This window comes from Lissotriton helveticus, chromosome 11 (genome assembly GCF_964261635.1).
Source record: "Lissotriton helveticus chromosome 11, aLisHel1.1, whole genome shotgun sequence".
Lineage (NCBI taxonomy): Eukaryota > Metazoa > Chordata > Amphibia > Caudata > Salamandridae > Lissotriton > Lissotriton helveticus.
The window spans coordinates 1,192,729,323-1,192,743,987 of NC_136072.1; the positions used below are offsets into that span (position 1 = coordinate 1,192,729,323).

Genomic DNA, 14,665 nt, shown 5'->3' on the forward strand with positions numbered 1-14,665 from the left:
AGTTGTAAAGGCACAGCGTGGTTTGAACCATGTTGTAAAGGCATAGCGTGGTTCAAGATGCGTTGTAAAGGCACAGCGAGGTTCGAGCCGTGTTGTAACAGTAGTTTCTCTTTCGCACAACCAGAAAGGGAGCTGTGGTCGGTGCCTGGATCAGGAGACCTGGTGGCTTGGAGCGGGAAAGCAGCAGGTGGACCCAAGAGGTGCCTGGTGGGCAGACAGAACCAGGTCAACGAGGAGTGAGCAATAGTCAAGAGAACCTTGAGAGATGGTTTTTCAACATATTTTAACCAAGAAAACAAAAATAGCACTAATGTATTTACTGGGTTTGTCATTTACAACTTCAAATCTGCTTCAAATACAAGACAAACCCAGTATAGGATGAAAAATAATTGAAGAGACGAAACTTACTGTGGGTCCGATAATGATCATGTAAACACTGGTCTCATTCCGGTGCCATTCTAGGAGAGGAAAAGAACGCAATGAGTAACCCATGTCTGCGTTAAGACGTCTACATACTCACAGTCAATGAGCTACACAAATGCCGAGGCACAAAAAGAAGTCCAATACAGTGCAACTGGCTTAAGCCACTCAAATAAACAAGAAGTTCATAAAACAGTCTTGATTTTTCTTTGTATATCCTTTATTCCATATCATGCACGATTTTCATGTCATCCGAAACAGGCACCCGACACGTGTTTCGTCCGAAAAGACTTACTCAAGGCTAAACACGATAGTAGACCATTATGTAAAATGGGATTCTTTGTCCATGCTAAAATGTGTACCACCTGCGTTGAAGGTTTGACACCTGTAGCATAGAGAGTCGCAAGTATCCTCTCTAACTACACTTCCGTACACAACCGGAGGTCTTGATAAACCTGCAAGAGTAAGCAGTCTCGATGCGCGTAGTCCCGGTGTTTACATGGTGATACACGTTTTAACATGGACAAAGTGCTCCATATTCCATAACGGTCTACTATCGTGTTTAGTCTTGAGAAAGATGCCCACAACAGCAGCACAACATCCGGGCTACGCACCTGAGAAGGCGTCCACCAAGAACAGGGGGTCCTTGACGCGCCGGAGGCCGCACACCAGCACGAAGAGGCGCACGGCGTCGAGGCGCTGCGGGATCTCTGCAACATAAGAGGGTGGAGGCGTTTACATGTGTCCTAGAGGAGCAGACGTCATCAGTGCACACCAGAACCCACCAGCCAAGGACACTAGTCTCAAATACCCTGCTGCCATTTACCAATGCTTAGTTGAAAACAACGGAAAACAAGAATTGATCACAGCGGATCCACCATGAAACACACAGCAAATAACCAAGCGGACATTTCTAAAATATTCCCTCGGCCCCTGAATGGAAAACAACCTAATATTCTACTTAAAGGACAAAACTTAAAAACAGTGCATAACAACGCATTGTAAAGTGGCAGAACACGTGAAAAGTTAACACAAAAACAAATGTCTACTAAACTAAGATTGTGAACTGAGAGGGAACATAAAAAACAAAAATAAAACGAATTCACTAAAAAAATCCATTTTATGGCCACCTCATGTTGCTGTAGGATTCTTAGGAAAAAAAACGTAGAAGCGGAAACGCCGACATCTTTACCCTGTAAGAAGACTGACTGGAGGGAACGCGGACTCCAGTGCCCTAGGGTGTCAGGGCTACAGACAGTGCTGCCCTCTGTGCCAGGGAGGGAGGGAGCACTTATAAGATATGGCATAGAAGAGGGGCGGGCGGACCTGCTCAGAGGGGTGACACACTCAGGACTCAGAAACCGGCAATTCTGCCTGGGGTCAACTATTCTCAGCCTCCATCCTCCTGTGGGGGCAGAAACACCCACAAAACAACCCCACCATGCCCCTTATACAGGATACAAGGAACCAAAACAACAACATGTTAAAAACGTGCCCCCCGCCCCCTTGCAAGTCTAAATTTTTTTATTCGATTATGTTCTTTTGTGATTTTGTAAGAACAGACATCAGCGAGGCGCCTTGGGGCATTCGTGGCGCTTTACACATTCAAATCAAATCACATCATAACGTGTTGCACTGACACAGGGGATGAAGGCTTCCATTTCACCTGCATCTAACGCCTAGATCTATTTTAAGCTGAGACCAACCCTGTTAGGGCCTCACTTACCCACTCAGACCTCTCACCAGCCTTTTACTTTACCAAAACACACCACAGGTAGTAATTCCCCATGGTGGAAACCCTCTCATACCCTTAGGGTGAGGGATTGCTTAGTGGACCATAAGACAGGGGGTAACCATGCTAGTGCAGGTACTTCCTTATATGGCCACTTAGTCAATAAAGGCTTACCTGGACAAGGTTAGCCTTATCTCCTTTCGTTTGGGGGGAGGGTGGAGGAAGGTGGAATCTGACTGCATGGTTGCCCCCATTTTTTTCCTGGTGTTTTGATGGTTTTTGACTTAGTTTGGCTGGGGCCCTGCTAACCAGGACCACAGCCTAGCGGCTTCCTCTCTAAATTGATTGCATGTACATTAGGTGCACTCCAGATTGGTTGCTGGGTTACCCTTGTGAGTCCCTAGTATATGGTACCTTAGGTACTAAGGGGATAGGTACCCCAGAAGCCTACCAGGGGCAGAAGCATGTATTATGCCACCCCTGGGAAGCCTTCCAAAATGGCACCACCAGTCTGCTACTGCAGCCTGGTTAAGGTGGTGCATGCACCCCTTACTAAGATATATGTTACCTATATCTACCTTATATCACTGACACATATAAACCTATAAGTCACTCCTATGGCAGGCCTTATCAATCCTGAAGGCAGAGTGCTTAGTTTTGAGTGAGAGGGTGCCCTAGCATGAGCTGAGCCCCTCTGCAGCTTTCGGAATCACTTCTCTGTAACTGTTCTGTGATGCAGCCAGACCATATACTCAAGTGTATTATAACCTCGCGGTTAATGCTAACTTTGAAATGGCTGCATGGAAAAATTTCGTGTTTGGTGTCAAACACTTTGGAATCCAACCTCCCCCTCCCCCTCCCGCCAGTTCTGGTGGCGGGGGTAGCATTCCACCCTTCTAGAGGAAGAAGACATGTAAACACTTACTTTCCCAGTAATAGTTTAAAAGAGCCTCAGCATCACAAAATGGATTCTGTAGCCTCAGACACAAATCAGACCTCCTGCTGCTGGACAAAACTCCGGCAGGGGAGGCCTGTACAATAGGTTTCCTGTCACAGGGAGGGGTAACTACCTCCCCAGACAGGCTTTAGTGTATTGGGGCAGGGTGGGTGCGTTCAGTGAATGCTTTCAGACAGTGCCTGGGACACACAAGGTGTCCCTGTGCATACCCCAGGTCAAACCGGTTGCAGGGGCACTCAGCCTGAAACTGGACAAATTGAAAGGGGTGTCACCACCCCCTCCCTGGGTCCACCCATATGTGGGAGCCTAGAGTTAGTCCAACCCCTAAACTTAGTATAAGTATAGGAACACAGTCCTTAGGACTTTAGAATACCCTGGACGAAACTCTGCAACATATATCCTGGACCTTCGACATTCTATTTCGACTAGAAGACGGAAGAATCTCCCTTGGGGTCAAGGAGTGACTCCCCTGTTCAAACAATCACCAAAGAAGCATCTTGCCAGTCTGTATTTCCGAGGCTCCCGCCGGATCCTGAAGGTTTTGCGACACAGGAACGGATTTCCAGACATCTCCGAGGCCGAAACAAGATCCCAGCAATGCTGAGACCTGTAGCCAACACGAGAGACGTGGGACCGGAACTCCTGGACACCATGCACATTTGCAAGTGCATCAACTTTCCGAGCTTTCCCAAAGTTGTGCATTGGGCTACTTGTAGTCCAAGTCCCGAGCACCATCTGCACCGAAGATTGTAGGCCTACACTCCAAGAGTGTTCCGGGGGCCTGCTTCTAGCATTTCTGCTCGAGGCTCCTTCGCGATCCCTGGTCCGTCGACTGGTGGCTCCCCATGAAGGTAACTCTTTTGTTTCTTGGGCTTTCCTGGTAGATCCAGACATGCCCTGACTCCCCTCCAAAGGGTGAGTCCCTCAGACCTTGCTGGTCTGCACCAAAGCTAATCTTTGCTTTCTGCGTGGGTTGCTGTTGCCAAGGCTTGTTGGGTCCACTCGGAAACCGACACCGCAGCACTCGACATCCTTCGTGGGACAGCTCGAATCCAGCTCCTGGTCATCATCGACGCCTCCTGGTCCTCGAGTCAAGCTTCACCTTCTTCACCTGAAATCACCCGACATTGGTTGGCACCTTCTCTTCGCCTTCCTGGTCACTGGCTAGTGACCCAGACTCTGTCCCCTCTGCATTCAGATTCATCAGATCTACGATCCACCCTTGGATCCATCCGGACACTTTCCACTTGGTCGCCTGCAGCACTTCTTCGCAGCTCGCCATAGGAAACGACGACCAAACCCGACACGAAAAGATACCTATGCACCCGGCTTCCCTGAGTGAGGTAACACGAATACTCCTGTGCTCCTGTGGGTCTTGACTCTCGAACTGTCTAGTTCTGAAGGGGTTTTTTCATAGTCCACCCCTAAGTGTCCTTAATCTGTAATTTTCCAACCGCGACTTTCCCCTCATAGAAGTTAATGGTGATGCGCTGCTGAGTTTAGACACTGCACACGTCCCCGTGGGTCCCCTGTGTCACTACCTTGGGTGGTTCCTGGTGGCCCCAGCGGTTCTAAAGGCTCTAGGCCTTGTATCTATACAAGTCATGGTTCTTATACAACTTTCTTAGTATATGGTTTGTGACGCCCCTAGGGCTAATCGTATATTGTGCTAATTTACTGTGTGCTAAATAAGTTTATGTTATGTACTTTTGCCTCTAGCCTCATAAAGAGACTAGAGGGGTGTGTTTAGAATAAATACATATGTTTTATATATATACCTGGTGTGGTTCTCCTTTCATTTGGTCATTACATGAGATTATAGACTAGTAAAACAAGCTGCTTTACATTCCTTCAAGACTTAGCCTGAAGGCTGCTCTCCACAGCTACCACTAGGATAGCTTTCTATATAGGTTGTTTTTAAACTTACCATCAATAAGGGTTGTTTGGACTGGTGCAAGGTGCCCACTTGAATAGTGGACAGCATATGCCAGGCCAACTTCTCACACTGGACACACATGGTGCACTGTACTAGGGTCTGACAAGTAAATCGAATAGCCAATCATGGAGACACTAATCCATTGCAACAATTTACAGTAGGGAGCACTTGCACTTTAGCACTGAACAGCAGTGGCTAAGTGCCCAAAGCATCTAGACCAGCAAAAACACAGGAGGCAGCAGCAAAAAATGGAAGGGAGACCCATGCATTGGTGCCAGGTCTAACAGTGCAGTTCAGGGGCTGGTATAGTCAAGGGATAGTTGGGTTTTTTTGGGGTTCAACGAAGGGTACCATTAAGGGGTAGTACAGACTATTTAGGGTTCACGGATGGGATGTGTTAAGGCCTAATAAGAGGATATTAGGGGAGAGTTGCATAAAGTAAATAATGCATGTAAAAGTAACAACTTTTAAAATGTAAATTTTTCAAATTGTCATAGGTTACAATGAAGGATACAACGATATTACCTTGATCATTTCACCAACAATATAAAACTGGACTTTATTACATACTACCCCGGCCACATGCGCTCTACAGGAGAGTTCAGACTCCAGGACTCATCAGGTCTACAGCGGATGAAGGTTATTGAGTCAAAGACACAGTCTCCAGAGTTCCCAACAGAACCAGGGCCACCAAGAGAAATGGAATCACTTCTCCGATGCGCATACTTCCGGAGGATAGAGCGTAGTGTCAAAGACTGACGTAAAGTAATAGTTTCCTTAAGGCCCAACCCGAGCACGTGACGACGTACCGCCTTTTTCTAACCAGTCACAGGGTCTTCTTAGGGCGGCTTCATTCTACGGGAAGACTCGTGAGCCAACTTCATATTTACGGAGCGATCTTTGAGGTCTTCTTAGGGAAGAGCCGCAATAAGATTCATGATTTAAGAAGATTTTCAATTAAACGATGCATCACCAGAACTAACTACCACATTCAACACTTCAAGTGCTGCTGATGCCCGCGGGGTCTCATCGCAGCAAGATCGATAGGGCCGGACAGACAGCACGGTGAGAGCAGCGCAGCCATGAATTCTAGTTTCAAATACAAGTCGCTTGATTACTATCCATGTGCTTCATGACACTGACCAGCTGTTACATTTTTAGGTTGAGCATTCAAGACTGCTTGTATATACTTTAGTATATGTCTATATGTGCATGTACTTTGTGGGCTCTGGAGATCAGCCCTAGGACTTGTCTGCGTCTGCTCCGTTTAGGGACTTTTTTTCTGTTCAACTGCCTCTATTGTTCAGGTAAGCGTCAGTGTAGGCGAGGCATTTTTCGACACTCTGCTGCTGCGCTTGCTGATTTATAAAACCTAATAACTGCCACTTACTTGTGGATACTTAATTCAATCTGTGGACCTGGAACTTAATTTTTAACTGTGCCACATGCTCGGCGCTTGAAGCGCGGTCTTGTGCGCTTTTATCTGCGCGTTTTAAAGGGAATACTTCGTTTTGGACTTGGTGTGATTAGTGGGCTTGCTAGGACATACCTGCACATAATCTGTCATCTGCACCGCTGTTCGGCGGCTCGTTAGCTGGACTGGGGGTTAGGCGCCATCTTGGGAGGGGAAGTGCCGGCAAGGGACGCCATCTTTGTTGGCGTTATAGCTGTTGCTGCAGACATAGCACGATTGGGTACTATTTAAACATCCCCATGATGACGCGCAGCGGTGACGCGCAGCGGGCACGCCATATGCGCGCCAGAGGCGAGCCCATCTTTGCCCATCAGTGACCATACGGGACCCGGGGCCAGAACCCCTGGCCCAAATTTCCATTACTCTAGATGTGATCTATTGGAGCTCAACATGGGTAAGTCCCACCTTGATCAGGATTGTATACATCTGTTAGCTCGGGAGGGCCTTCTGATTACATCTAAGAGCACAAGAGCGCGGCAGCGCTACTCTAATGCTCACGCTTTACACTATGGCCTGTTGAATACGCGCTCCTTGCCGGGCCACAAGTTGGAGGTCTTTTCACTATTGGAAGACGGGGAGCTTGATGCCCTTGCGCTTACCGAAACATGGCTGGAGGATTGTTCGGCGCCGGATTTAGTGGCGGCCCTACCAGATAATTATCTGGCACTCCATTTCAATAGGGAGGGAGCCAAGAAAGGAGGTGGAGTAGCTCTTCTCTATCAGGCCCGTCTCCGCGCCGAAAGGTTTCTTTCCGAAACCCTGGGGGGCGCAGAGGTTATGGGAGTAAAACTCAGGCAGGGGGCGGTATGTGTGGTGTTTTTGGTAGTATACCGGCCGCCTTGGGCTTCGCCAGCATTCCCGGCTCTCTTCATTAGATTGGTCCAGGATCTGCGTTCGAGATATGACAAAATGATTATTGTCGGGGACTTCAACTACCATTGGGAAAAATCCCCTAAAGAGGGGCAAGCGCTACAGATTGAGGAAGCAATTTCCTCCTTGGACTTCACTCAACAAGTGAAGGGACCGACACACGAGAAGGGACATGCGCTTGATTTAGTTTGGACCACTATGCCAGTCCAGGGCTCTACAGAGATCTTGCCATGCGCCTGGTCTGACCACTCTTTAATAAGGGGCAGAATTCTACTGAACGGCCACCAGTCCAAGCCTGGGGAAGGTTGGAAAATGGCCCGGAAATGGAGAAACATCGATGGGGAGGAAATGGTGCATCTCCTGGAAGCGCCTCCTCCAGCAAAGGAGCAGAACGCTAATATTGATGCCCTTTATGGACACCTTCAGTATAGACTGGGGAGAGCCATTGATTTGGTGGCACCCCTTCGTAGGGTGAAGAAGGTGGAGAGAGGAGCCGGGGCTCCCTGGTATAATGACTCCTTACGGGAGATGAAACGTGGGGTGAGGAGGAAAGAACGAGCATGGCGGAAAGAGTATGACGCCACTGCCAAGAAAGAAGATATTTCATCCTTAGCGATTTACAAACTAGCCATCCAAACTAGGAAGGCCGCTTTCTTTGAGGAAAGAATAGTTGCAGCTAGAAATCCTCAGAAGGAAATCTTTCGGGTCCTGGCTGAGCTCAGGATAAACAAAGAGCAAAGCACTGAGTTCGCACAGGAGCATTGCCAGAGGTTCCAGGACTTCTTTGTGAACAAGATCTCCGATATTCTGGGAGAAATTGCTGCAACTACACCCCTCGACTGTCCCCGCCCACCGGACCACACTGCCCCGTCGGATATTATACCGTTAGCTGAGTTTACCCCAATTGCAAAACAGGAACTACTCATGATTACGGACCGAGTCAAATCCGGCACTCAGGCTGATTTATGCCCTACTGATGTGTTCAAATTGGCACTGCCAGGCATTGAGAAAGAAGTTTTGCATCTGTTGAACTCCTCCCTTCACACAGGACAGGTCCCTCTAGCTTTCAAAGAGGCTCGCCTGATTCCTCTACTAAAAAAACCTGGATCGGACACGAAGTGTTTGAAGAACTTCCGACCCATTTCCCAGCTGCCTTTTCTGGCCAAAGTGATCGAGCAGCATGTGCTGGCATTGCTCTCAGGACATCTAGAGAGCAACAACCTGCTGGAGTCCAATCAGGCAGGGTTCCGTGCCAACCATAGCACGGAATTAGTCATGCTATCAATCCTGGATGAACTGAGGAGTCGAGCTGATATAAAAACACCGAGCGCCCTGGTACTACTGGATCTCTCCGCGGCTTTTGATACCGTGTGTCATGAACAACTATTGTCGCGGTTGAGGTCTTTTGGTATCAGGGGCACAGCACATGCATGGCTTACATCATTCTTGCAGGGCAGGACACAAAGAGTACAGCTGGGGGATCTCCTTTCCACCTCTGCTCCCATCACTTGTGGGGTTCCACAGGGTTCTGCCCTGTCACCCCTACTCTTTAATATTTACTTGCAGCCTCTAATTGCACTTCTGAATAGGATGGACTGCCTAGTATACAATTACGCCGATGACACCCAGATAATCATCCGGCTGGATGATGGCCCGGGAGCGTCTACCAGGTTACAGGACATACTCAAAGCCACGGTTAATTGGATGTCCGAGAATTCCTTAAAAATCAACCCGGACAAGACGGAAGTGTTGCCTATTTCCATCTCGGGCAACCCCTGAAGCGAGAAATTCTGGCCTGTGGAGCTGGGTGTGCCACCGGAACCGGCGTCTGCAGTCAAAAGTTTAGGCCTGTACGTGGATGACAAACTCTCCATGAAAAAACAAGTCACCACGGTAGTGGGCACCTGCATAGGCCTGATGCGACAATTGAGGAAGATCGCTGCACTACTCTCATTTTCCACCTTGAGACACGTGGTCTCAGCCACAATCTTGGCTAGGCTGGACTATGGAAACTCCCTGTATATTGGTTTACCCCAGCGGCTGCTGGATATGCTACAGGGGGTTATGAATGATGCAGCCCGGCTGATTTATAAGAAACCTAGGACTGCCCACTCTTCCCCTCTGATGCAGGAGCTACATTGGCTCCCGATTCGGCAGAGGATCGTATTTAAAGGATTGTGTATCGTTCATAAGACGCTGTACGGTAATGCACCAAGATACTTGAAATCTCGCCTGTCCCCATATACACCGAGCAGGACTTTGCGCTCGTCGGACGCTACCCTCTTGTCCCAATCCCGTTTTAAACTGGCCACGGTGGGGGGATGTGCTTTCTCCAACACACTCCCAGCTTTATGGAACAAACTGGCCCCAGAACTACGGAAGGAATGCAATTTGTTATCCTTCAGGAAAAAGTTAAAAACCGCACTGTTCAAGCAAGCATGGAGTAGCCTCTAGGCGCTGTGTTAAGATCAAGTAAATACTGAACCCCACTACGCAATCTGGACAAACAGCGCTTAGAGACCCCGGTGGTTATAAAGCGCTATACAAATTAAATAAATAAATAAAATATTTACTTGTGTTGATAGAAAACGACCAGTAGAGGTCAGTAAAATACCAGAATTGCTTTCTGCTTGTTCAACTGCCTCTATGTAACTTTCTTGATAGAAAACGACCAGCAGAGGTCAGTAAAATGCCAGAATCACTTTAGCATTTTCTAGATTCAAGTCCATAGAAATTGTCTTCCACGAGCACCCGTAGACAATAATATTTTTTTCAAGTCTTGTATTTTCAGTGATATGACCACTGAAGGCCCTGCTGTTATATTAAAAACAGAGCTTTGGACGATACCATTTCCAGCTGAAAGGCAATATTTCTCTCCATGTGTTCCCATACCTAGTGTGTCATGCAGTTTGGTGCCTACTTTCCCTCCATGTTAAAGAACAGTAGGTGTTTCAGTACCCAGGCTAATGTGCTGCACAGCTAAATACATATAAGGCCCCAAAGGCTGAAAAAGAAGCTGAATTTGTCCCGGTGTAATTTTCAAACAACGGGACACTTTCAGCAGCACCTGCACGTTGTCGCCTGCTTTCGATCGCAACAACATGCAGGCGGGACAGGATGGGGCTCTTTTATTTCTAACTCCTGCTGGGCCCATAAGAAAGGCCAGTCTCAGGGGTCATCAGGCCTCCTTTTGTTGGAGTCTCCTGGCTGGGAGCAGTCAGGAGCCTCACACCTGATGCAAATGCAGCAGAGGGGAAACAAAGGCTCACACCTTGTAACACTTCACACATACCTAAGAGAGGCAGCCTTTCACTTTGTCCAGGCTCTGTTTAGGAGATATGCATGCATTGTTAGAATATCAGATGTGTTGATCTTTCCCAGTATTTGTACAAAATAAATAGCATTTATATAGCGTTTACTACCCCTGAGGAGGCCTTGTAATAATTTAAATATCACTGTTTATTTTAAAGCACTATGGGTAGAAGAAGCTTTACGCTGACAAAAGGCAACATTTGTTTTATGTGAAGCTACAAAAGTGTGAATCTTCTGCCTAAATCAGGAGGGTTTTCAAGTATACTGGAAATGTGCTGAAATGAAAGATACATATATGTGTCGGGGATCTGATGTCACTTCTTGTGATGACACTTCCTGTGATGTCACGTGCTGTGATGTCACACGCCTCACATGCCGCGATGTCACGCGCCGTGATGCCACTTGCCTACCGATTAACTAGGTTAGTCCCCCCACACCTTTATTAGGACTTGTGCCCTGCGGTGAATGATACATGTATGAATGAATAAACATGCACTGTGTGCCCTGGCGCAGGAATCGATCCACAGGGGTGCGTGGAGTGTTTGCGGCTGGCCAGGGACGGATGGTTGAATGAAGCAATAAATGCATGTGGTGGGTGGACAGGAGTCGGGGGTCTCAATCTCAACCGGTGGTACTCTGCCACACTCCCTTTTTACTCTTGATTTAGGCCTCCTCAGCATTCCCAAGAGTTGAGTCTGCACTTTGCTGATGACACTTAAAACCAAAAAGGCTCCCAGATGTATCTCCTAACGACGTCGATACAAATACTGACAGAAACAATAGTGCCGGGTCTGGTGGCTCAGTGGACTAATGCATCCACTGGAGGGGTCTATGTTCAACCTCATGGTCACAGGTTCACAGCCCGGCGGGTCCACTCAGCCTTTCATCCATCTGAGGTCGATGAAATGAGTACCATTGAGTTGGGTAACAATAAACATCTGTTATTCAGCGCCAAGAGACCTGTGGGTGAACGTTCGCTTTACAAATACACATGCTATGTTATGTTATATGTTAATAGTTTTTTTAAAACAGAATAATACAAACATGCCATCTTTACCGTGGCTCTCCATGCCGCCAGTCATAAGCGGCAGGCCTGTGCCTGCCCGCGGGCAGCAGAGGGAGTGGCCAGCTCCTAGTGGGCACCCGCAGCTGCAGGTGTGCACGGGTGCTGGCACTTTAAGTGAGTGCCTGGCACTGACACCTTACAGAGACCGCAGGGGGCTTGTATATCTATTACACAGGAATTGAAATAATCTAGTGATGTTTCATTTTTATCACAATCAAACGGTGTCATACAACAGAGGGTGCCTGAGTCACAACCCCTCGAGGCCACAGCCGAGGCGCTTTATTTCCACCGGTTTCCCAGCCTTGGTTGGCCACTTCTGCAGCGTCACTCATTTCCATCCATTTCTCTCAAACAACCGAATATAAAAGCAGCAGTCTGGCGCCATCCATCTCTGCCAGGAGTTACAGATGTTGGCGGGGGTACCAATGACCCCCGCTGTGCCGGCCCTCCATCACGTCAGAGCGCGCCCCATCATTCAGCTGCACCTCCCAGCATGCACTGCTCCATGGTGGGATGCTGCGCCCTCCATGAATCCTGGCGCAGCCGCGGACGCGCAGGCGGACGCTGATGAGCGACTGACAGTCCCCGCCCTGGCGCTAGCGCCACGAGGGATGCGCCAATATAGAGCCGAGGGGCGGGCAACAGATGGGCAGGACACGCCCACTCTGCCCTGCAGGAAGCTGGCTCTTTATATAGTGCACTAAAAAGAAGTACACTGTGCAGAGTCCAGTTAGTCTCAGATTGGTACACAGAGGCAAAAGTCGATAATAATAACGCTCTATTTGTGGTAGTGTGGGCGAGCAGTGCGGCTACGCAGGGGGTAGTTAGTGGAAAGCATGTGTTGTACTCACAGAGGCAATAAATGAGACACACTCGAATACATCCAAAACCAATTAATAAAAAGAACACCGATTTTGATCAAATTTGTCACGGAAAGAACTTCCTTCGTCAGCAAGTACTTTTCAAGATATGAATTCATTAAGTTAGCAAAATAATTCGTTTTTGTGCTCAATTACGCACCATTGAAGTCAATGTGAGAAAAGAGAAAAATGCATATAAAATCACACTGTTGGATTTGAAGATTCAATTTTGGGGTGTGGCTTAATGGCTAGAGCGGCCAACATTGAAGCTGGGGAAGCAGGTTCGAGTCTGGCGGGAGGCTCAAACATTTAGTGATTCCGGGCAAATCACTTAATCTCTCAGGGTCTAAAAAACTGGTGCTCATGTAAAGCCTTCAGAGTTGAGTTCACGCTGTATAACACAGCAAAAAAACAATAAAAGCACATAACAAGGCCAGGCTCAATGTTCTAACAGCGGACTCTAGAGAGCGTCCCAGATGCGTCAGGGTGCTGGGGTCGTTGGTAGCTGTTGCGCTATGAAGAAGGGGCCACTTGAAAAAACACTGCACAAAGAGACTTAAACGTAAGTCTGAGGGGGTCCCACTCAAGGGAGCAGGCCGCCAGGGCCTCAGGACCACGGAAGCACAGCTGGATCGTCATTACCAATGCCGGATGGGCCAGGTGCAGAGCAGATAGGTCAGTCGGGGGGTGCACATCAAGATGTTCCTGCGGTTAGGAGAAGGCAGCTTGGAGAGGCCATTCCGGGACAGCTAGGCCACTCACGGAGTGGGTCTCACCTCTCCTCTACTGATGATTGCTTCTAGAGCAGTTGGAGTCCGGACTGTACTCTTCGCCTCGGTGTACGCTGCAGAGGGTTTTGGATTCCTAGTATTGGTGCGGCACGGCTCTGGTAGATCCTGGTGTCTTCAAATTGTGTTGGGAGACAGATATGACTATCTGGAGCTGGTATACCACTTTTGGTTTGAGGGCTGTGTTGGAGTCGCTGGGGATCAGGAACTCGATACAACTGGATTCTGCATTTCGGGGACTGCAGCTGCAGGGGAGCAGCACCTCCACTCCAAAGGGATTCTTTGGTGATTTGCAGAAGGCTGGAGGAGCTCCTGGGTTTTTTGAGGCCTCACAATTGCAGGACGAGACAGCACACCACAATTGACAAGTCCTTAAGGCAGCAGGTAGAATTTGGCACCAATTTTCTGTAGCAGGGCGTCAGTCCTCAGGTCAGCAGCTCTTCTTTGTCCTTTTCTTCTCTGTGTCCAACAAATCTAAGTTCAGGGTCCCTGGATGCTGTATAAATACTAAATTTAGGGATGTTAAAGGGAGTAACAGGTAGTAGCAATGGGCTACCTACCTTTAAAGTGTCTCCTCCCTCTAAGCGACCCATTCCTGTGGGAAGAAGTACTACCCTTACCCTAACTGGCCAATTTCTACTCAAACCAAGATGGAGGAAAATGAAAAATGGGCTCCACATCGCCTGCCCCACCTTCGGGGTGGTGAAGGCTGAATGGGGACTCACCTTCTAATTTAACACATTTTCCTGTCTCTCCTCCAGCAAAATGTGGAGCAGGAAAGGGGGTTGGCATTTTCCACTATCTGGAGCTGCCTGGGTGGCATTCCAAAGGTGGCCTCGCATTTGAAGCTTCCCGCCCTGAAAGGCCATCCTGGCCTGGAGGAGGTGTGAAGCACCTCTGCCCAGAGCAGGCTTTGATCCTCAACCCATGAGGTCAGAAACATGTCTGGTGGTGGCAGGCTGGCTAAGACTAGTCAGAGACCACACAAGTGCTTGGTAGGTTTTATGGGACCCTCACAAAGGTCTCCTGTGTGCGTTTAATAATAAATCAAGCACTGGCATCAGTGAGAATTTATTAAGACAAGATGGTTGGTACCAAACATCTTAGGCTACAGTGAAGCCATCATGGAGCGAGAAAACTCGTAATGACAAGTATCCAGCCCACGTACTATTCATGGCTTCCCTGTGCACTTACAATATCCAATAATAGACTAGACATTGTAGGGGCATATCTGCTCATGCAGATATGT

The 14,665-nt window shown here is 48.3% G+C and overlaps 1 protein-coding gene across 1 annotated transcript in view; it reads right to left on the reverse strand.

Moving 5' to 3' along the window:
- The window catches only part of GLT1D1 (glycosyltransferase 1 domain containing 1), a 323,118-nt gene that overhangs the window by 148,761 nt on the left and 159,692 nt on the right, over window positions 1–14,665 (reverse strand). Inside the window, exons 7-8 of the mRNA XM_078666355.1 lie at window positions 1,035–1,130; window positions 409–458 (exon numbers count right to left, since the gene is read on the reverse strand). Of these exons, the coding sequence (XP_078522481.1) occupies window positions 409–458; window positions 1,035–1,130 (146 nt within the window). The remainder of the gene's footprint in view (window positions 1–408; window positions 459–1,034; window positions 1,131–14,665) is intronic.